The sequence below is a fragment of the Pinus tabuliformis genome, chromosome 9 (assembly GCF_031772625.1).
Source record: "Pinus tabuliformis cultivar Carrire ecotype Pingquan chromosome 9, CPIR1, whole genome shotgun sequence".
Lineage (NCBI taxonomy): Eukaryota > Viridiplantae > Streptophyta > Pinopsida > Pinales > Pinaceae > Pinus > Pinus tabuliformis.
This window is the reverse complement of record NC_142307.1, coordinates 1,246,739,258-1,246,762,080: the sequence shown is the minus strand read 5'-3', so window position 1 is coordinate 1,246,762,080 and position 22,823 is coordinate 1,246,739,258. Positions and strand designations below refer to the sequence as shown.

The 22,823-nt window shown below is 37.8% G+C and overlaps 1 protein-coding gene across 2 annotated transcripts in view; it reads right to left on the bottom strand.

The window, feature by feature from the left end:
* Positions 1-22,823, bottom strand: part of CTF18 (P-loop containing nucleoside triphosphate hydrolases superfamily protein) — a 245,805-nt gene that overhangs the window by 5,710 nt on the left and 217,272 nt on the right. For both annotated transcript variants that reach the window (XM_089439756.1, XM_089439755.1), the window contains 3 exons: positions 8,236-8,427; positions 8,045-8,104; positions 7,581-7,867 (listed from right to left, as the gene is read on the bottom strand). In XM_089439756.1, the coding sequence (XP_089295882.1) occupies positions 7,581-7,867; positions 8,045-8,104; positions 8,236-8,427 (539 nt within the window). The remainder of the gene's footprint in view (positions 1-7,580; positions 7,868-8,044; positions 8,105-8,235; positions 8,428-22,823) is intronic.

Here is a 22,823-nt window from a genome sequence, read left to right as displayed (position 1 = left end):
AGCTATAGAAAAATTCTCAAAAGAGATAAAAGATCCAAATCCAAGTGATGATGAGAATCAAATGGCCTCTCATCAATTTATATCATCCTCTAAGGCTTCGATTTGCTTAATTAGGCCTAATGATGCCCCAAATAATAAAATAATGTGAAAAAATAACATTACTTGGTGACAAACCCACCAAGATAGCTCCATAATACAAAAATAAGCCTCTCAAGAGGGAAAAATGATAAGTACAATAGGTCGAAGGGTCATTGAAGAGGCCTAGTGGAGTCCAATGTGTGCCAAAATGAATGGATGGGCTCCAAACCTAGTGATAAAGGGGGTGGTTCATCCTCAGGACAAAGGTGAAAAAATCCATTAATCCTAAAGGATAAACAACAAGGATGCATCAAGGTCCAGAGTTAGCCATTAGGAATTAGTTATTGAATTAATTAAAATAATGTTTATTAATATTTAGTTATAGACTAGTTGTTATAAATTAGTCGTTATTTATTTTTATATATAAAATTAATTATTTATAGTATTAAACTAATTAAATAGAGCCAATAAAATCAAAAGGGGTCAAATCATAAGATTAATATTATTATTGATTAATTAATTAAATTTTTTATTTTATATTAAGAAATTTAGAAATTAGAATAAGAAAATTCAATAAATTAAGGATGAATTAAAATGATTTAAGAATTTATGTAATTAGAAAATAAAAATAAAGAATATATATATATATATATATCCAAAAAAAAAAAAGAAAAAAGGGAAGGAAATAATAGGGGGGAGATCAAGAAGAAAGAGCCAAAATCCAAATCTTACTTAATTTCCAACCATCATCCCTATTGAGATTTATTACATGCTTCTCAATATCAATAGCCTCTCTTAGCTTTCTATGGTGGAAGTGATCAACCCTAGAAATGGCCCTCACATCCTCTACGCAGACATGGTGCTTATATTTCTCTGCATGTTCAACAAGAGCTAATGAGTGGAAAAGGTTGTGCCCGATGTCTTCTAAATACTATTGGATTCTCTGGTTAATGGAGCATCCAGTCTCTCCAATGTAGGAAATCCCACAAGAACATATGATTGAGTAGACCCCTTTCATGTCTTTAGGGTCTATAGGGTCCTTAATTAATCTGAGAGAACTTCTAATAATATTAAGGGGTTTGAAAGAAGCATAAAATTTATTCTTTTTTATGAATATGGGCAATCCTGTTAGTGGTCCCCAGGATAAAAGGGAGCTGCACCTTAGAGATAGGATCATCACAAGAAGGCTTAACCCTAGATTCTTTATGGTCTCTTTGAAAAGACTTGAGGCCTTGAGTTCTGCTATAGCCATTACTTTAAATAACTTTTAGAATATGAGATTTTTCTTCATTTATGTGCTTCTCATAAGAAATTCTTAAAGCACGGGTGGCGAGAGTACTAAGAACCCCGAATTTTTGCGCTGGAAAATGATGAGAACTAGAATGAAGATATTGTTCCGTGTGAATTTTTTTGCGAAAGATTTGGTGAGAAATGAAACCATCATTCATTATAGAGAGAAGGATGTCGAGGAAAGGAAGACACCCGTTTACTTCAACCTCCATCATGAATTTGATGGAGTCTAATTGAGAATTAAGATGGTTAAGAAATAAATCCAATTTCTCATGACCATGGGGCCAAATGACACAAGTATCATCAACAAACCTCTTCCATTTTTTAAGGCAAAATTAAGTCGAGGCTAAGGCCTTAGTCTCAAAATCTTCCATGAATAAGTTAGCAACTATGGGGGAAAGAGGAGAACCCATATCTACCCTATAGGTTTATTCAAAGAACTCACCTTGGAAACTGAAGAATGTAGAGGTGAGGCAGAGGCCAACTAATTTGGTAGTGTCATTATCAGTTATTTGATTTATGACATCAATGGTCTCTTGAATAGGAATTTTGGTATAAAGGGAAACACCATCAAAATTCACTAACAAATCCCCTGGATCACTAACTAATCCCTATTACAGATCCATTTGGGTACATCAACCCCAACCTACAGATCAGTACTATTAGGGCCCATCAAACCCTAATTCAGTTGTTACATGCCCTAAAGAAGTCAACCATCAGAATTCCTAGCTTCCGAAAAAGTTTCATGAGCAAAGTCATCCAGAAACTGCCTCTAAGACGACCAATACAGGTAGGCCTTCATTAGGGTGCACTGCAATGCAAACCATACACTAACAGGGTGCTATGCAACGCACTTGGTCCCTCTTTGGCCTACGCTGGGCGAATTTGAGCAAATTTCCATGAGGGTTTGAAAGATTCCTTATCCATTGGGTGCCTCTACGTTTCTCAAGGCTATCCACTCCTTTGGGTTCGTATTTGGATGAGGAAGGGAGTTAAGGAACATCAATCCCTCATCCCTTCCTCCATGGAACTAAATTCTAAGTTTGGGAGGGCATTCATTATCACCATTTATGGCATAACTTCCTTCATTCACCTATAAAAAGACCACTCATCTAAGTGATTAGGGGCTAGCTTGGCTGGAAATTATTGAATTATATGGAGATGTTGTTAGTATGAGACTTGAGTTGATTTCAAGTATTGTAATGATGTCAAAATGTCTTGCTTGTTATGAGGAGAGGATGGGAATGAACTGGAGTGATGTTGAATCGAGCAATGGGTTGTAACTCTTCCTTTTACTAATAAAGTGTTCAAAGCTTTTTCCATATGCTTGTGTTATTCATTTATGCTTTCATATGTATATCATGTACTTGATTCCATGCTATGTTTAATCAATAGATCATTATCATATGCTTTGATTGGTTGTTGTCTTCTGTCTGTGTGCAGGTACTCTTCAAGCGGATTAAGTACGGAGAGGAGCGACAGAATCGGTCAAGGGAGATAAGGAGCAAGCGAAGGCTACAGGTAGGCTTCTTTGCCTCTTATTTAATCTATTGATCATAGGAAAAGTAGAGAACTCTTTAAACTGTTGTTCTAGACTTAGCTACTAGTCTAGGGGTTTAAGCGTTTATCCGTAGAGACTAAAACTTCCCAAAACAATCCCCCCTGTTATTTCCTTCCTTTTTTTGGATATATATATATATATATATATTTTCTAATTACATAAATTCTTAAATCATTTTAATTCATCCTTAATTTACTGAATTTTCTTATTCTAATTTATAGATTTCCTAATATATATATAAAAAAAATTAATAAGAATATTAATCTTATGATTTGATTAACTCTATTTAATTAGTTTAATATTATAAATAATTAATTATATATAGAAAAATAAATAACGACTAATTTATAACAACTAGTCTATAACTAAATATTTATAAATATTATTTTAATTAATTCAATAACTAATTTCTAATGCCTAACTCTGGACCCTGATGCATCCTTGCTATTTATTCTTTAGTATTAATGGATTTTTTCACCTTTGTCCTGAGGACGAACCACATTAGTTGGTTCGAAACGTTGACCAAATCCTAATGATGTGATTAATTCGAAAGACATTCTCATTATCATAAGAATATTCTTTTGTCAAACATGTAAGACATATGTTTTTGATATTACTTATAAATGGATCACTATTGAAGCTACAAGTATTAAATTTGTTTATAGAGAAGGTTTTCAGTGATAATCACATCAAAATTCATTTGTGGACGCGTTTCGAACTAGCAGGTGTGGTTCATCGTCGGGACAAGATGAAGAACTAGATCATGGCAAAAAGTTAAATCGAGAGATATATCATTCAAAGACTAGAAAGAAACGACTACTTTTGACCAAGGAAAGGACTGTGCAATGGCTACATTTGACTGGGCCAAGAGATAGGGAAAATAATATTAATTAGTTTGTTTGTTAAATTTATTTATTATTATTTTTATTTGTAACTAAATAAATCTTATATTTAACTAATTTTTATGAACTTAAATTAAGAACTTGAATCTTAAATAATTGATTATCCACTTTATTATTTTAAATTTGTGTCTATATATATATATATATATATATATATGAATTCAACTTAAATTCTTGATAAGCAAATTGATTTCTAACTTTAAACAATAAAATAATACAGTTATACCTCTTACCAATAAATCCATTTCTTTGATTTTGCTTTACCCAAAGATTGATAGAAATAATTCTACTTGTAACTTTGAAGGGAAAACCACAAATAGCCAAAATGGTGACATTATAACCTTTAGGAATCTTATAACCATTTTATTAAATGATTGGTAAATACTAGGCTCATTATCATAATGTTGGACTAACCGCCACACTAGGCTTATAATCATAATGTTGGACTAACTGTCGCACTAGGCTAATAATCATAACGTTGGACTAACCACTGCACCTTTGGGAATCGATCATGTGAACTAACGACTACCTTGGGAACATGGGACTAACTACCCACTTACAGTAATGGTAAGGGTTTGGAATTTTACTAATTCCTACATATTTTGGTGTAATGGAAAAACTCAACATGGTATCAGAGCCTTGACCCAGGTTCAATTCCCCTGAGTTATGTGGTGGTGGGGGGGGTTGGACTAACCACTGCACATCTGGGAATCAATCATGTGGACTAAACACCACCTTGGGAACATGGAACTAACTGCCCATTTAAGGTAATGGTAAGGGTTTAGAAGTTTACTAATGCTTGCGGGTTTTGGTGTAATGGCAAACCTCAATACGTAAACAATAATTTCATATTGTAACCATGAGAGATATCTGCAGTAAGTAGGGAGTGAATCCTTTTAAAAACAAGATTTCCATTGTTTTTATAGTCATATAATATTACTTGATATTGCATATCATAGAGACCGTTCAAATGTAGTGATATATTATATCAATAAATTAAATATTTTTAAGATGTTGCATTCCTTGTCTTTTTAAGTTAGCTTTTTGACTATGAACTTTAAAGGTCTTTGGAACTCCATTTGTTTTCCCCCTAAATACATTTTATAAAAACACACACACATACAATGATACACACACATATCCAAGTAATAAAATATAAATAAATTAATATGCAAATGAATAAATAAATGTAAAAGATCAACTTACCTTTTTGAATGTAATAACAACTTGTCTTAAGGTTACTATAGATTATGAGAATGGATAATTACATGCAACAAAATAAACCTAACTCTCTTCATTTAATAATTTAACCATTGCTCTCGTATTTTGATATAAACTTTATGACTATAAAAACACAATTAATAATTTTATAATGCTATCTATAACAAAATAATATTTTAGATAGGATTGAGCTAGGGATCTACTACTTGAACCCTAGCCCATTATGCAATTGTTTGTTGCATACCTTCTTATAATAGCAACCATCCTAAACATGGATCTAGGATGGGTGCCCCCAAGTGGCTATGGGGGCACAAAGACATCCTCATGGGTCTCCAAATGGATCGAACAAGCCTTTAACCCATTTGTAAGCGCTGGAACAATGATGCAAGCCTTCCCTTTATCTCCCATGGTGAGACACATCCTCATCTGGACCCTAGATCTACTGCCAAGTGTGTGGTGCAAAAGTGTATCCGGTTGGGCAAGGTGGTCCAGGTGCATCATCATCGTCAAACAAATGGAACACGAGCAAGCAACAGAACGATCCCGTGATGTGGCAATATGTTCTCTACTATGGTGGAGGTCCGTGGCTCAACGCTCACCCTACAAATGCCAATATGACCCTCTGGAGGGCTTGGATCCCGTATAGGGAGACCAAACCCCAAGATGAAGACCCACCTGTAACCTTGTATAAGATCCAATGTGTCCGCTCACCTTCCAATACAACAAATCATTAGTGCAATTGAGTAAATGAGCTTACCAATCATGGAACCAAGTGGACAATTCACAGTGGCATGCCCTTCCATAATGCAATTTAGAGTGTACGAGTGTCTCCAAGTTCAAGAAGAAGGTTAACCAAGGACCCTATTAGGTGGTTTCAGCCCCTAAGGGGAGTGACATGTCCACGGTACATCCATCAAATGGTAGGTGGCATGTGATATAATGATGGAACGGAATGGGTTATCAGGGAAAGGCCCCAAGCAACATGCCACAGTACAAGGGTAGCTACGATAGGGGAAGCCCACAATTGGATGTATAAATGTAGGAGGGAGCAATCGTGGTATATGAGTTACTGCGACCTTTGTTTTTCCACCTTTCTTCATATGTATTTTGCCTTTTATTGATTTTTCTTTTATAACTGCTTGGGGCTCCAAGGGATGATATTTCCTCTTTACTAAACATAGTCACAGAGATAGTAATAACAGCATTTCATATTGTCTCCAGAATGCACAAAAATTTCAGCAAGACAAATACAAAAACAATACTGTATATAGGAACCTGAAACTGGTGTAGACTTGGCTGCGTGCAAGTTAGCTTTCCGACATACAGTGAGATGCCCAGATTTTGTTCTATGCCTAGAGATGCATTCAGCTTTGCAAGGATCAAGGAAAATCAGGCTCCTTATTGTTTATATCAGTCAATATGGCATGCTAGGACTTCTGGATATGTGAGCTCGGCACCTTCTGACTTACAAACTTAACCTTCAGCAAGTGATTTGTCTGGCAGAAGAACCATGACCTGTGAGTTGCTAAGGAACAAGAGTAGTAGCATGCTACAACACCAACAATTGTGCCACGTTAATTAAGTCGTTGTTGCTCAGGATGTCTCGACCTAACAAATCGTTCTTCAAGAATTGCTTGTGTTCATCTATCATGATAATGCAATTTTGAATTTTTGTAATATCCCGCACAACAAAATCCTTCTCGAACTAGCTACTTATTGACTGGTGTAATTTTCCGAAGATTTCCCAACAGTTTGACTTCCCCAAGATATTATTAATCTCGACATTCTAAATACAGTTTCTTAACTTATGAATGAAATTTCTCGAGATATGTAGTGCAATGATGCAATCAGTCTGCACTGATGATTACACGCATTACTCGTACTTGCGGCTGGACCAATCGCGTTCTGCTTGATGATTTGAGTGCAGTGCGTCCCTAATGCCATCTGATGCCACAGAGCTCCTGATCTCTTGCGATGTCCTACGTTTGTAGATCGTGTGCGATCCACCCTTTTTGTTTTTTTTGTTGGAACTGAGTCGATTTGGCAGTGCTGCAGCTCCAATTTGCACTTCTAAACATAGACTGGCTCTAACGGCGGCTTGAATATCGTTCTACCAATACGACAGTGGGCTACTACCCTACTGTTGTCAATTGGTCTAGTGATAACATTGTAAGGTACCCCTCAACAAGGCCTGCTAGATTTTGCGGCAACAAAACCCAAAGCATCATATAATCACAACAAGAGGTACACAACTGAATTTACTGAAACATGATATTGTAATATGGGTAAGTCATATCCATGGATTGGAAAGGTTCCTCAAATGATCTGTTTTTCCTGCAATTCAATGTGAACACTGAAAACAGTAATCTGTACTAATAATTCTTGACAATGGTCTTGGAAGCAGTAAAATATATTTGACTTGTGCACTACTAAGCAAAAAGAGAAAAAACAAATAATTTGTTGTGAGATTTCTATCTGATTTAGCCATACATATTTCACCACATCAACAAAGAAAGTTGAATTTCTACCTGTCAAAGAAATTGAAACTGCCACTAGGCTTCTTCACAGCCGCAACCAGTTTGGACTTGGAATCAGCAGTAGATGCAGTGGCATTGCTTCGTAAATCGGCTTTGTTTGAACTATTGAACCTCAAAGGGTTAATTAATGTACTTTCAGCTGCAGGAACATCGAGACTGCCTTTTCCTACATGTGCTTCAACTTCTTCCATGATAGATTGCTCTTTTGGCAAGATAGATAATTCATTTGCATGATAATTTCTAGAAATGCTTTCACGCAATATTTTCTGCTTGTCAACCTGCACCAAAAATACTTCACGTTAACCAGAATTAAACAGCCTTTCAGACAGCTCAAGGCTATAGTTTAAACTTTATATAGGGTTGGTAATCTGCACACACAGCCGCAACTCAATCACAGGCTAGTCCCCAAGAAACAATGTAAATCCAGGGTGTAAGTGCAAGGGTCAATAAATTACCTCATGACTCAAGATCTGCCGCATAGCAGATGAAAGAACACAATGCCTCAGAGTATAATCCTTCAAGCAAGAAACAGGCACGAAAACTGATTTAGCGCATCTTTCAAAAGTATGGTCCAACCATTATTCAGATGTAAACAGTGATCTTAAGTTTTAACCGCAGGAACACAATATAAATATGAGGCCCAAACCTTGAAATTGACAAAATCATGGACTGGTGGGTCAAAGCAAAGTCCAAGAGAATCTGAAGTTGAATCCTGTATCTGAAACCCATTTGGGGATGGGACTTTCCCTTTCTTGTAAGTTATTGCATAAACAATCATTGTGTTTACTAGTTCATTTATTTCTTCATGCTCCTTTTCTGATAATAGCTGTGATGCAACCTGAACAACATGAATTTTGTGAGATTTCAAATTAAGACAAAGGATAATATAATCTCCCGTTTGCACTACAGAGCAGCATTTTATAAGAATATGACACTAATGCCACTTTTACTTAGTTTGTGTTTGCAGTGTTTTCCAGAAGCATCATGCAATGGCATTGGTGTAGGGCTACTTGTGTGCTCTTCAATTCTGCCATAAATGTGAAATATGAACACAGTATATGAATCAGTGTGGAATAAAGTTACCATGTGCATTGCCACCCACAAAACGATAGTTAAAACTGTTTTGGGGGGGTTGAGGTATAGTACCACAATTTTTCGTACATGACATCATAAAAGAATCATTAGGTATAGATAATTTAGGAACCTAAGCGTCCACAATTTCTAAGGAGTTTCTGTTTGTCTCTACTGCTTTACAAACCATTTTTCAAGAATAGGTGTTACGTACTTGCCTCAAAAACCTCACTTTATGTCCTCCAGCACAAGACCACAATCCCTTAAGGCAACTAGTCCAATGCTTGTAACGATTTGGAAAGGCTTCTATCCAGTTTACTATATTTTCAGCAGTAAATTCCAGATTTGAATAAACAGAAAAAATAATGATTTTTGTATTTTTAGGGGTGGTTGTAAAGGAAAGACAAGTGCCAACATCCAAATTGGGCATATGAGCTATTACGATAGACTTACAGGACTGTTTTAATGAGTAATTAGGCAATAAAAGTTGCAAAATGCATGTCACAGCTAGCCTAATATTGTTGTTAAATAATTCAGAAATTTTCCTTGAAAGAGCCCCACAAGAAATACACCTTTGGACTTGTTTACTAGGGTGTGCTTTACTATGAAGTAAAATTCTGCAACAATTCAACAAGATGATAGATGCAATAACAACACATTCATACATAAAACATCAAAGAGATTGAGAGAGGAAAGCCCTCAGCCAATTTCTTCTACTGGAGCAGAGTAACCCTTCACAAATAGCCCTTAAAACAAATCATTTGCAAGTAATTTGCAACATCAATCTTCAGCCATGAAAGGTTCCAAACTTCCAAACATGTGTCCACACTAACAATGTTAGGATATTCCGACACATAGGAAATAGTTAAGTACAACTTGGTCTAGTATAGAGTTAGGTATAGAGTTAGGTAAAGTGTGTTTCTTTACCGTTGTACATTTTGTAACTTACAATCCGACAGTCACGATATGTAGTGATCCGACGGTTCATTCTCTCCTCGGTATTACCAACACTTGATCCGTGGCTTGACACCCGATTGGTCCATGATTTCTATTTAAAGCGCATGGAGGGTCATTTGTAGGGTAATCCGTGCATGAGAGAAGCATATGTAAATTTTCATTCTTTTATTAATAAATTGCCTGAAGTGGCCGCGTTGGCTCAAGCCGTGGATTGTTTCCCTCTTTGAGGGTTTTAACCACGTCAAAAATACTGGTGTATTGATCTGCGATCTGGTTGTGAGCGGTGTCCTTTGGTGTTTTGTCTGAGGAACTTACCCTGTAAATTCCTACATGGTATCGGCGTCCGTTGGTGATACAAATCTAAAGCCGGTAGAACTGCATCCGACTGCCATTTCCTAGATCTACTGTTTCTGACTGCTTTCAGGCCGAGAGGACTGCTCTGTTGTGTTGGGAGAATCTGTTCTAGTAAGGAACCCCTTTCGTTTCAGGCGAAAAGGTTTCCGATAGCCCTAGCTGCGTCATTTTTAAGATCTGGAGGTATACAGTGTTTATTTGCAGTTTACAGTTATTTTTTCTCTGTTTATTTTGGTTTCGGTTTATTTAGCCTTTTTTATTACCGGATCTATACCTTTCATTTCTGCGTATGCTCTTTGCCCTGCGACTCTGTGCGATCTGGGCAAATCAGAAACAGAAAGGAAGGATTTTTCTCATGCGTATGCTCTTTTCCCTGCGCCTTAGGGTGATCTCGGAAAATCAGAAACATTAAGGAAAATATTTAGTTTCCGGCTAAAGCTAACTTTGAGCCGCAAAGTTCATTTTTGAAAATATTTAGTTTTTCGGGTAAAGCTAACTTCGAGCCGTAAGGTTCGTTTTCTTTGCATGTCCGTGTTGGGTTTTGTGTTTTTTGTTTTGTAGGGAAAAAGAGCTTTCTCAAAGCAAGCACGCAACCCAAAGCACCCCCCCCTCTCTCTCTCTCTCTCTCTCAAATTTTTTGTATAGCTCAATTGGTTCAAAGCTATTTTAAGAGAGTAGAGGTCTTGGGTTCAAGTCTCCATTTTGTGGGGGCGGACTTTTTCATTTCCGCACATTCCCGCACTTCGTCGGCAACTTCATCAACTTTTTTTCAAAAAGCCATAACTTCTTCATCCGGAAGCCGTTTTTTTTAAACCAGCCTATTTTTTCGAGATCTATCCATTGGAACACTTAGTTTCAGCATCGTTAGCTTCAGTTTCCGTTGAAATGGAAAGTCAATACCAAGTTACCCTTGACAGCACCAACTACTTCCAATGGTTGGCCTACATTGAGGATTTACTCTATGTTACCAGAAACGGGAAACGGGAAACGAAACGAGAAACGAGAACAAGACGAGAAACGGAATATAGAAGTTTCGCATTCAAGAAACGAGGAGAGAGAAAATAAAAAAATATAAAGAAAACATAAAACAAAACATTCATTTACATAGCAAAACATTCATTTACATAGAGTAATAATCCCATTTATGATTTACCCATAATGGATTAGTGTGTATGGCCAGACCCCGGGCCGAATATATGATCCTGCTCCAATGCTAGGGAGATACAACAGTGGACCCTTATGACCTGCTCCAATGCAGGGAGATATAACAGTGGACCCTTATAGCCTACTCCAAATTGGTAACTTCTAACATTAAAAATCTTTGTGGGATTGATGTTGGGTGTAGAGTTTGGCTTGATTTATGCTATTTACGTTATAAAAACTATAGCTTCATCGGAAAAATGGAAGATAGTGGAAAATATATTAAATGTAATGGGAAATGCCACAAATCCCGATTGTAAATAAGCTTTGGTCCAAATTGGCAATTGAAGCGACATTTGCAATGAACTTTCAATTGAATTGTAGATTCCTTATCTGGGAATATTAGTGTAATTGCTCACATTGTTGTTATACATTCTTCGATGTGCATTGTTGAAGATACACACCCCAAACCACCTCCCAAACAGGTAATGAAAGACAAATTCTGAGCGCTGACCATGAAGACCAGAACGGACGTAGAAAACGGCGTTTTCCGTCCCGTTCCGTTTCTTGTGGGTTTTTTCGAGAAACCCTCGCTACCGTCCCGTTTCTGGTAACATAAGATTTACTTAGAAGTAAAGGTCTCTACAAAATAGCCTCAGGCCAAGAAAAGAAACCGAAGGATGAAGATAAGGCTGCTAAATGGGAAAATAGGCAAGATCAAGCACGTGGATTGATAGGGATGTCTATTTCTCCAGATCTTAGATTCCATATTGCAGAACTTGATACTCCTGATGAAGCAATGAAACAAATCAATAAAGTTTTTGGGATTAAAAATGAACTTAGAGCCCATCAACTTGAAAATGATTTGCTTACATTGGACCCTAATAATTTTTCTTGCATTGAAGATTTCTTGTCCAAGTTCAAAACCCTTAGATATCTCTTGGAAGGTGTTAAAGTTAAGAAAGAAGATAGTAAACTTATCTATTCCATTCTTACTAAGTTGGGACCAACCTACTCTGTGTTTGTTTCCACCTTCCATTCTACAAGAGAAGCCTTCATTTCTCAAGGAACAGACTACAAGTCCCCTTCCTTTGACTCTTTTTGTGATTCTTTAATAAGAGAACAAGAAAAACTCTTACACCTTGGTCTTCTTAATCTTGGAAACTCTTCCAAGAAAGCGTTAGCCACCCAACAACAACCAAATTCAAAGAATCCTAAGAAGTCATATCCTAAAAAGAATGGTCCTAAGCGATCTCAGCCTCAAAATGAAAAATCATTTCAACAAAATGATAAGACAAATAAAAACAAATGGAAGAAGACTGATAGACATTGCAACTTTTGTAATCGAGATGCCCACTTAGAATCCAAATGCTTTAAGAAGATGGAAGCCTTGGAAGCAGCGATGAAGAAACATAACATCCATTTGGAGCAATCTTCAACTTCAACTTCATCTTCATGAATGGCACTTTCTGCATGTGGTTGTCAAGCATCTCGGTCTGGCTATGCACTAAATGTATCTTCTTCTCATTCTCATGAGTGGCTCATTGATTCTGGAGCTTCTTATCACATGGCCAAAAACAAAGCCATGTTTTCTTCTTTAAATGATTGTAACACCAAAAATATATATGTTGGCGATGATAGATCTCTTAGTGTTGTAGGGACTGGAACTGTTCATCTAGACAATGGTCAGTTTAATGATGTATTATGTGTTCCAACCTTATCCTGCAACCTTCTATCTGTATATCAGATAACTCATTCAGGTGAAGGTAAAATCGTTGAATTTTCACCTCATGATGTTGTAATCAAGGACCTAAGAGATCCTAAAAAGATTTTAGCTACTGGCATTGCTGATGATTCTACAAGGTTGTATAAGTTTCACAACTTTGGGTCATCAAATCTTCCCTCAGTATTTGTTGCTCATAACGATGAAGTGAGCAAACTTTGGCATGAGCGATTTGGTCACTTAAACTATCGCTCCCTTCAGCATCTATGTAAAGAAAATATGGTGACAGGTCTTCCTATGGTATCTTGCAGAGATGGTGTTTGTTCCAGATGTGTACTCGGAAAACATCATCGGGACAGTTTTGAAAAACGTGCCTCTTGGCACGCCTCAGCCCCTTTACAGCTTGTGCATAGTGATTTATGTGGTCCACTTCCAGTTGTGTCATTCTCTGGCTGCAAGTATTTCTTAACTTTCATTGATGATTTCTCCAGACGCACTTGGGTATACTTCTTAAAACTCAAGAGTGAAGTATTTAACACATTTTTGGCCTTCAAGGCCTTTGTTGAAAAACAATCTGGACATCAAATTCTTAAGCTAAGATCTGATAATGGCGGAGAATATGTTAAAAACACATTCATCAACTTTTGCATTGAGAATGGAATTCAAATGCAACATACTGTTCCATATACTCCACAACAAAATGGTGTAGCTGAAAGGAAGAATCGCACCTTAAAGGAAATGGCTAATTGTATGCTACAATCTAAAGGACTTGGTCTTAGTTTTTGGGCAGAAGCAATTAACTGTGCAAATTACATAATAAATCGCACTCCTACTAAGGCTTTAAAGAATATCACTCCAGAAGAAGCATGGAGCTCAATCAAACCAGATGTTAGTCACTTTCGTGTTTTTGGAAGTGAAGTGTGGGCCCATATTCCAGATGAAAAGCATAAAGCTTTAGAACCTAAGAGTGAAAAATGTACTTTTGTTGGATATTCTGAAGATGTCAAAGGCTATAAACTTATTCCATTTAAGTCCAAAAAAGTTATCATTAGAAGAGATGTAAAATTTGATGAAAATATATCGGCCTGCGAGCCTAGTCCGGCGGATGTGCCACCTCTCCCTATCTCTTCTACTTTTGAAAACATTTCCTCTTCAGATGATGATAGTGAGGATGACAATCCTCCCCCACCTTCTCAGGATCCTCCTTCAGCTCCTCAGCTTCCAAAATGGGTCCGTGCTACTCGGGATGCAGCAGATGATCTTGTTGGTGATCCTACAGATCAGCAACGTACACGTTCTCAGTTCGAGAGAGCCTCTTCTTTACTGGCTCAAGCTCCAGTAAATTATGATCCTGACACCTTTGCAGAAGCTTCAGGCCATCCAGATTGGGAAGCAACTATGAATGAAGAATATCATTCATTGTTGGCAAATAATACATGGGATCTTGTTCCTCTACCAAAGGGACGAAAACTTGTTAGATGCAAATGGGTTTACATAACCAAGTATGGACCAGATGGGAAAGTTGATAAACATAAAGCTCGTCTTGTTGCTAAAGGTTTTTCACAAGTTGAAGGCATTGACTACACTGAAACCTTCTCCCCTATTGCCAAAATGAACTCTATCCGCCTTGTTCTTTCCCTTGCTGCCTCGTTCAAATGGGAAGTCCATCAGATGGATGTTAAATCTGCCTTCTTGCATGAAGAAATCTACATGGAACAACCCATTGGCTTCATAAAAACAGACTCCAGCCTTGTATGTCGGCTTAAGAAATCCCTTTATGGTCTCAAGCAAGCTCCTCGAGCTTGGTATGCCAAAATGGATAGCTTTCTTTTAGAATCTGGCTTTTCTAGGTGTCATTCTGACAATACTGTCTACACCAAGCAAGTGGGCAAGTCTCTTATCATTCTTGTTCTTTATGTTGATGATCTAATCCTTACCGGTAGTGATCCCAACCTTATAAACTATGTGAAGTCTAGCCTTAAAAGGAAGTTTGAAATGACAGACTTAGGACACTTACATTATTTTCTCGGTCTTCAAGTCTTGCAATCAAAGGAAGGTATTTCCCTTTCTCAGTCCAAGTATGCCTGTGATATTCTACGCCACTTTCACATGGAAGACTGTAAGCCAGACCCTTCTCCCTTTCAGTCTGGAGTCAAACTTTCAGTCACTTGTACTTCTCCTGAAGTTGATGCTACCTTATACCGTCAACTTGTAGGAAAACTTTTGTATCTAACCCATACTCGTCCTGACCTTTCCTTTGTTGTTGGCCTTGTTGCTCGGTTTATGCAAAACCCACGTGAAAGTCATTGGAAAGCAGCTAAAAGAATACTTCGTTATGTTCGAGGTACAGTTCAGTTTGGGATTCATTACAGTGCCGAAGCAGCTCCTCTATTGATTGGTTTCACTGATTCTGATTGGGCTGGTGACCCTGATGATCAGAAGTCTACTGCCGGTTATGTGTTCACTCTTGGTTCAGGACCTATTACATGGGCTTGCAAGAAACAAGCTGCCATTTCTCTTTCATCAGCAGAAGCAGAGTATCGTGGTGTCGTAGAAGCTAGTAAGGAAGCCTTGTGGCTTCGTCAGATCCTGTCAGAGTTTGGCTTTCAGCAGCATCTGACTACACTTTGGTGTGATAATCAAAGTGCCATTCAACTATGCAAAGATCCAGTCCAACATCAGCGCAGCAAACACATTGAACTGCACATGCACTTCATCAAAAAGCTCATTCACGACCATGTTCTTGAAGTGCAATATTGTTCAACAGATGATCAAGTTGCAGACATCTTCACAAAGGCTCTCACAGAGGCGAAGTTCACTAAACTTCGATTTATGGTTGGAGTTCAGGAAGTTATCACTAAGGGGGGATAAGCTCTAATGCCTCCTTCCTTCTCCTATTGTGTCATATTTGTAAATCCTTCAATCCTATCCCAAGTTGTTCTTAAGGGGGGATGTTAGGATATTCCGACACATAGGAAATAGTTAAGTACAACTTGGTCTAGTATAGAGTTAGGTATAGAGTTAGGTAAAGTGTGTTTCTTTACCGTTGTACATTTTGTAACTTACAATCCGACGGTCACGATATGTAGTGATCTGACGGTTCATTCTCTCCTCGGTATTACCGACACTTGATCCGTGGCTTGACACCCGATTGGTCCATGATTTCTATTTAAAGCGCATGGAGGGTCATTTGTAGGGTAATCCGTGCATGAGAGAAGCATATGTAAATTTTCATTATTTTATTAATAAATTGCCTGAAGTGGTCGCGTTGGCTCAGGCCATGGACTGTTTCCCTCTTTGAGGGTTTTAACCACGTCAAAAATACTGGTGTATTGATCTGCGATCTGGTTGTGAGCGGTGTCCTTTGGTGTTCTGTCTGAGGAACTTACCTTGTAAATTCCTACAAACAAGAATGAACCTTTAGCTTTCCAATAGCCTTCAATAGGTCTTAAACAATAAGCTTTCAAGTTTACCACACCTTCCACAACAACAGAAATGTGAGGGATCCTCTCTTATATAGAGACAACACTCAAAACTCACATAAAATAATAATATCCCAATTGTATATCCAAGATCTCTCCAAGGAAAGTATAAACAACTAATATCTCCTAACTAACCTCTAATGACAAGTCAAACAATGTATAAAATATATGTAAAAGTCAGTAGCTATGCCACATGGCTCCTCCTCATGGTGTATGTCTCCCTTATCTAGGGTAATGAACCATGCAAGAGTCCTCAAAATGGCACGTGTGGCCTCTCCTTGTGATGTCTCATCAAGATGCATAAACATTTGTGCAATGGATCCTTAAGTAGAATTTTTCCTTCATCTAGGGAATCAAAAGTGCAATGGATCCTTAAGTAGAATTTTTCCTTCATCTAGGGAATCAAAGGCCTTGGGAGAACAAAAGGAAGCCCAAAAAATAACAAGGTCCTCTATGGAATCTTCTCCAAGGCTAACAAACTAAAGCCCCAAGGTGCTAACGCCTCAAACCAAGTGTTAAATAATAGATCCATGAAATGAGGTAAAAATATCAGGTGCTAGCATAAATCCATGTTCAATGTCATCAATGTAACCCACTAGATCCATGAAACACACAGAAAGCCCCATCAAGCAAGCAATATATGTGACTGTGCATCAACATATGTGCCAACAAGAGGAAATAAAGGGACCACACCACTAGGAATGGCAATCAATCACATCCAAATTCAATCTCCACTAAAAGAATGCCCAAAATGCACTAAGGTGTTCGCACAACAAGGCTCTAACCATGCCAGACCACACAAAAATAGCAGTTGAAAGGGCTAAAGCCATGCAAAAAGAGGTGTACATGAGCAACGTTCTACTAGAATCATGAGCCAATGATACCAAGATGCTAATCCAATGCTCAAAAAGAGCCCATATGTGCTAGCGCATTCCCCCCAATAAAGCTAAGACCAACCACATATCATCAACATCTAACCCTTGAGAGAACCATATCAACATAGAAACCTCTGCCAATGTATAGCACTACATTAGGATGAACAGGTCAGTTACTTCATACTTTTGTATTGTTCCATCAAACTGGAGCAACAAATGGCAAGTGGCATTCTAGAGTGTACCAAACAACAAGATGGCCAGACCTTGGGTTTCTCCTCAACCTCCCCCTCTAGGGGACGACTTGATATTACTAAGACCAGCTCGAAAGGAACAGTCTTTACATCAGGGCACATGTTCTCAAGACTCAGAGCACACAATTCCTATTTCGACATTAAGAATTATTTTTTAGCATTATAATATATATGGCACTTTTGGAGGCTTCATTCACATTAATACATGCATGGACACATTTTTGGATGCATCTTGTTACCCACCAAAAGTGTATGACACCATAGGAGAAATTTTCTCGTAGAAGTCTCTTCAGCTAGTAGCGAACAACCCTTGACAGCCACCAGTGTAGCTGATACAATGTGCCATTTGATCTTCGCTCCCTGCATCAGTCATATGTCCCCTCGCCCATCTGTTGAGAGCATATGTTAGAAGGTGTGCAATCCAACCCAAAAGGTATGTTTTTCATTGTGAAATCGGGTGCTTATGCTTGTTTTTCTTGGACATCTTGGGCATGGATTATTGGGTGACCTGGAAGAAGGAAGGGCTTTGATCATGGTGTTGTTCCCTCACCTTAAATGGGGGGGTTAATCCTCAATCCTAGTCCCATGGGATCTCCCCTATTGACCTATGGTTTTAGGAAGGGCACTACATGGAAAACCCCGATTTTGGTTGTGGTCCCATTTTCCCGTTCCACATTTTCCACTCCCCTTCACACATTACATTACAAGCCCTATTTCATCATTTTCCTTCTCTAGGTCCACATGACCAATGGGTCCACAAGGCATTGGCACTTCCCCTCCCCTTGTCTACATAACTAGGTATTTTTTGAATTTTATAGTCGTTGCAATAATGCCTACACCCTTGGTGTCTCGCCTCTTCCCAGAGTGTGAAGTAGTTGTTTTCTTAAGTCATTATTAATGGCTTTGATTAGGGGAGTGGGTTTGGTCCTTTCGGAAATTGCCCCCACTTTTGCTCAATCTTCTTGAAGATTTTTGGATCTCCCTAGGAGTGGCCTCTCCTCATAGTGGTGTCTCGAACTTTCATCTTTTGTGTACGGTAAAATATGTTGATTTTGTAGCTTGGGCAAGTACTTTTGCACAAGCCTTGTGTCTAGGCATGTAGAAGTCGCCCACATCTCCTTAGAACACTTGCTCTAGGTTGAGCAAGTTGTTGATGTAACTTAGCCTAAGTTTAACTTAGGAAAAAGCACATATTAATATGTTGGCTTATTGAGCTAATAAAACTTAGGAAAAGTAAATTAATTTACTTTAGTAAGTTTTAATCTTAGCCATTGATCTCAAGTGAGGCGAGATCTAATCTCAGTCGTCAATCACTTTGTGTTTAAGGTTAGGATTAATGTTTTGGATCAATGTTAAGTAATAAAAGAAAGGCTAGGGAGGGAATGAAAGACACAATAGCGGCACAAGATTGAGAGTCGTCTCAATGAGCATGCGTTGGGTCCGAGGGAGTACAGAGAGGCTAGAGATCTAAATCTGTAAGAGAGAACGAGCATAGATCTAAGGCAAATATGTTGGATCAAATCTATGTTATTGTATCGATATTTTTCTCAGTGGACCATTATCCGAGTACGGGAGCCCAAGTGGGTTCTAAGTTTTTATTAATGATGAACTGATTTGTTGGGAAAAAAAATGTTTGTATTATTGTGATTGAGATCATTATTTTCTTATGCTGAATACTTTGTTAGGAACCTAGTTGTGTGTTTATTCAGAGTTTTCGTAGGAATTAAATGTTGGATGTTGGGTTCAAGGAAATCCAACAAAATATGAAATCATGAAGAATAGTGAAGCCTTTTCATAAAGTAGTTCAAAACCATGGATTGACTCTACCTGCAAAACAAGAAAAAAAAGAGGGGTTCTCCCCTTAGTTGTTCTTCTCCATGTAACTATGTAGTTCCTCAATGGCAAAGGACATTAGTCTTAGGATAATTTTACTCATCAACAATAAGAATTAGAACTATAATGCTCAATAAATATAGCAGATCAAAAGGATATGTGGGGATGGAGGCTTTGAGCAGGGCATGGTTTGCAAGAGGAAAAGTGCAAACAAGGAAATTTTAGACGTGAGAGAGGCAGTCCTAGTTGGCCAAGACATAATCAACCACAACGACCCTCCTATTATGAGCAAAAAACATGAAACCCTCACCCCTGACCAATTTAGATAAAACCAAAGTCCATTTACAAGCAACAAAACATGTGCTTCCCCAAGTTATAGAAATGTTCTCTCATATGTCGAGGGGGCCCAATACCCTCAACCGAAGTCCTTTGAAGTTCCACACTATCTAAGTCAATCTCCTTAAAGCAAAGAGCACCCTCGAATCTATCATGCAATGGTACTTGTGAAGTCATCGTATGGTCATTAAAGTCCCCCAAGAGGATAACATCACTAAGAGTAAAATAATGGAAATATTGGCATATAGGTCAAGGGACATGTCTCCCTCGGACAACTTGTGAAGTGCAAAGTGTGAAAAAGATGGCGCAAAGTAGCAGACTACAATGTAAATATCTCAAGTTAGGGGGCAACCTATGGGCATGGACTCACAAGAACCTAGCATACTCAATAGAGGACAATTAAATGTTTCTATATGTGAAGAAGAGTGCCTATTGATGCAAAAAATATCAATACAAAGCTATTGAAAGCAAAATTAAATATATATGTCAATCCAACCTTCAAAAATGTATTCAGTACACAAATTCTTATAGTAGACATAAGCTCATCAATATAGATTGCTATACGATGTTTTCTTTTTCCGATTAAAAATGACTTCCATCATGTATTTTGTGTTGTGCGCTATAGTGATTAATGTTAAGATTCCACATCATCCATATTCTTATGTTTGTTGAAGAATGTAACTAGGTTCAGTCTCATAATTGTATTTGAGCCATATGATGAAATGTATTCATCAAAAGAAGGAAAAAGAAAATTTTATTATTATTAATGACTTATTAAAGCATGGGTTTCATGCTTGGGTCATCATGTCTTTAGGTCAAAGTCCCCATTGAGGACTTCTAGGATTTATACTGAGTCATTAGAGTCATTGTCCATTTAAAGAGACCCTTCTTGGGCTTTTGGTCCATGTAAAAAGATTTATTATTGAGTCAAATCAGGTATTTGTCACCTCCACACCAAGTCGGCCTCAAACAGGGTAATTCGACCTCACCAGAAGCCTATATATTGAAGCAGTTCGAATTCATTTGGGGATAAGTCACACAAAAAGTTCGCTATCCAAGAAGGAGGCAGAAAAAAGTGAAAAATTCCAAGAAGAGAAGGAGAAGTGTTGGAAAGATTGAGATCAAATTTTTTGGGTCATCTCTCTCTCACACGTGTGTATTTTCTAGTCCACTATTGGAGGGTTGAAGTGTTGCTGCTGGATCAAAGTTGAATTGTTGGGTCGACATTGTCGCTGGGCTAACTGATGGGTCGAAATTGTTGTTGGGCTAACGGCTGGTTGAAGTTGTTACTGGATCGAATTTTTGTTGCTGCTACAAGTTGTTGTTGCTAGGTCAAAGTTATTGTTGAAAAGTGTTAAAATTGGCAACTAGGGCCAAACTCCACATGGATCATTTTATTTATGATAGCTGATATTTTTCTTGGATTCCTCTCTCCAAGAGGTGTAGGATTGATCTAGAGATCATCCGATTCTGACATGTACAAATGAAGTTATGAATTTATTTTGATTACGGACAAATTGTCAAGGTCGGCCAGCAAACTTATGTAGCCCAGAAGCTCAACAGTCATGTCTATTCATCCTCAACGTTTTCTATAAATACATGATGCCTCATCCTCATTTGGACACACTCATCTTCACACATCTCTCTCTCTCCTCATTTGATTGGGTACAGATTTCTGGGTAGCTTATCTCTCCATATGTGCAAAGGAAAGGACAGCTAAATTTTTGTTTTGGACATTGACCAGGTTTGACCGAATTTTCAGATTGTTGTTTTGGGCTGCGTTGACCAAGAGTTGACTTGTTTGACTACATTTTTGTGAGGGTTATCTCTACTTGGGCAAGCCGCATTTCTGGGCACAGAAATAGAGGCAATCCGTTGACTGTTTGACTAGCGTTGACTGTGGTTAGGGCTGACCTCAAGTGGATTGTTTGACCAGAGTTTGACTAGGCTGACTTTGACTATTTTGAGGGTTGTTTCATCTTGTTGTTTGGAGGCCGAAGTTGACTGAAGTTGACCGAATTGTTGAGAGTCAAATCTGCCCTGTTGACCACCGTTGACTTTTCTGGTTAGGGCTCTTTTGCTGCTATTATAGATTATTAGATTTGTAAATTGTACTATCTCTTTCTGCTGAACTATTGAAGACTAAAAGAAGAATTGATCAAGGGTTTCCCCACATTGGGGTTTGTCCATGGATGGTACCACATCTTGTGTCCTCTTGTCTTGGTTTGTCTTCTATTGTTTATGTTTACGTTCTATCTGCATTTTACTATCATGTTGATGTGATTGCTAAACTGGATAGTGGTATTGGGCTAATAAAGAAATTGAAGTAAAATTGCTCTAATGCATAGAACATACCTTTGTTGCCTAAAATTAACAAAAAGGTTATCATCTACAGAAGGAAGAAAAGGTTGACTTGGTGTGGAGGAAGTCTGTGTCTAAGTAAAGAGTCTTGGATTATCTCGGGAAGTTATTAAGGAAGAGTTGTTTACTGGGTTTTCCCCTAGATAGGGGTTTTGCCCTTGCTGCCCACCTACAACTGATGTCTGTGATCTTTGTGCTATTGTTTTGCTAATTGCTTGATGAACTAAAGATAAAAGAGGAACATAAGAAAACATAAGAATATCACAAGTAATTATCAACATAAAGAAAATCTTTTTGCCTTTCTGATTTTCTAACATGGTATCCAAGCTAACATAAAGAAGGGAAAAAGGTTGCTCAAGGATCGATTGAAAGGAGAATAAGGAGTTTTAAGAAGCTTTGAATAAGGGTCATCAAAAGAAATCATATAAGAAGTCAAGTCTACCATCTTCAAGGACAATGTCTAACTCAATGAAGAGAGAAAACAAATTAGAAGGAACATCCAACTACAAATCATGGAAGAAGAGGATAGACCTCATCCTCGAGAAGAATAAATTTTTGGATCTAGTCAAAGGAAAGGTGAAGAAGCCTACAAATGAGTCAAGTGATGCAGAAAAGGCAAAGTTCAGGGAAACAGAAATATTGGCCATGAAAGTAATGGTGGATCGAATAAAGGATAACCTCATCCCCTATATATCCATCATAGACTCTGCTTAAGAGATCTATGAGGCATTATCCAAATTATTCACTATCAAGAATCTTGGTTAAATAGCAAGTCTTAAAAATGAACTAAGATCTATAAAGATGACAAAGGAAGACATTGTGGCATCCTTCTTTGTGAGAATAGCTAGATT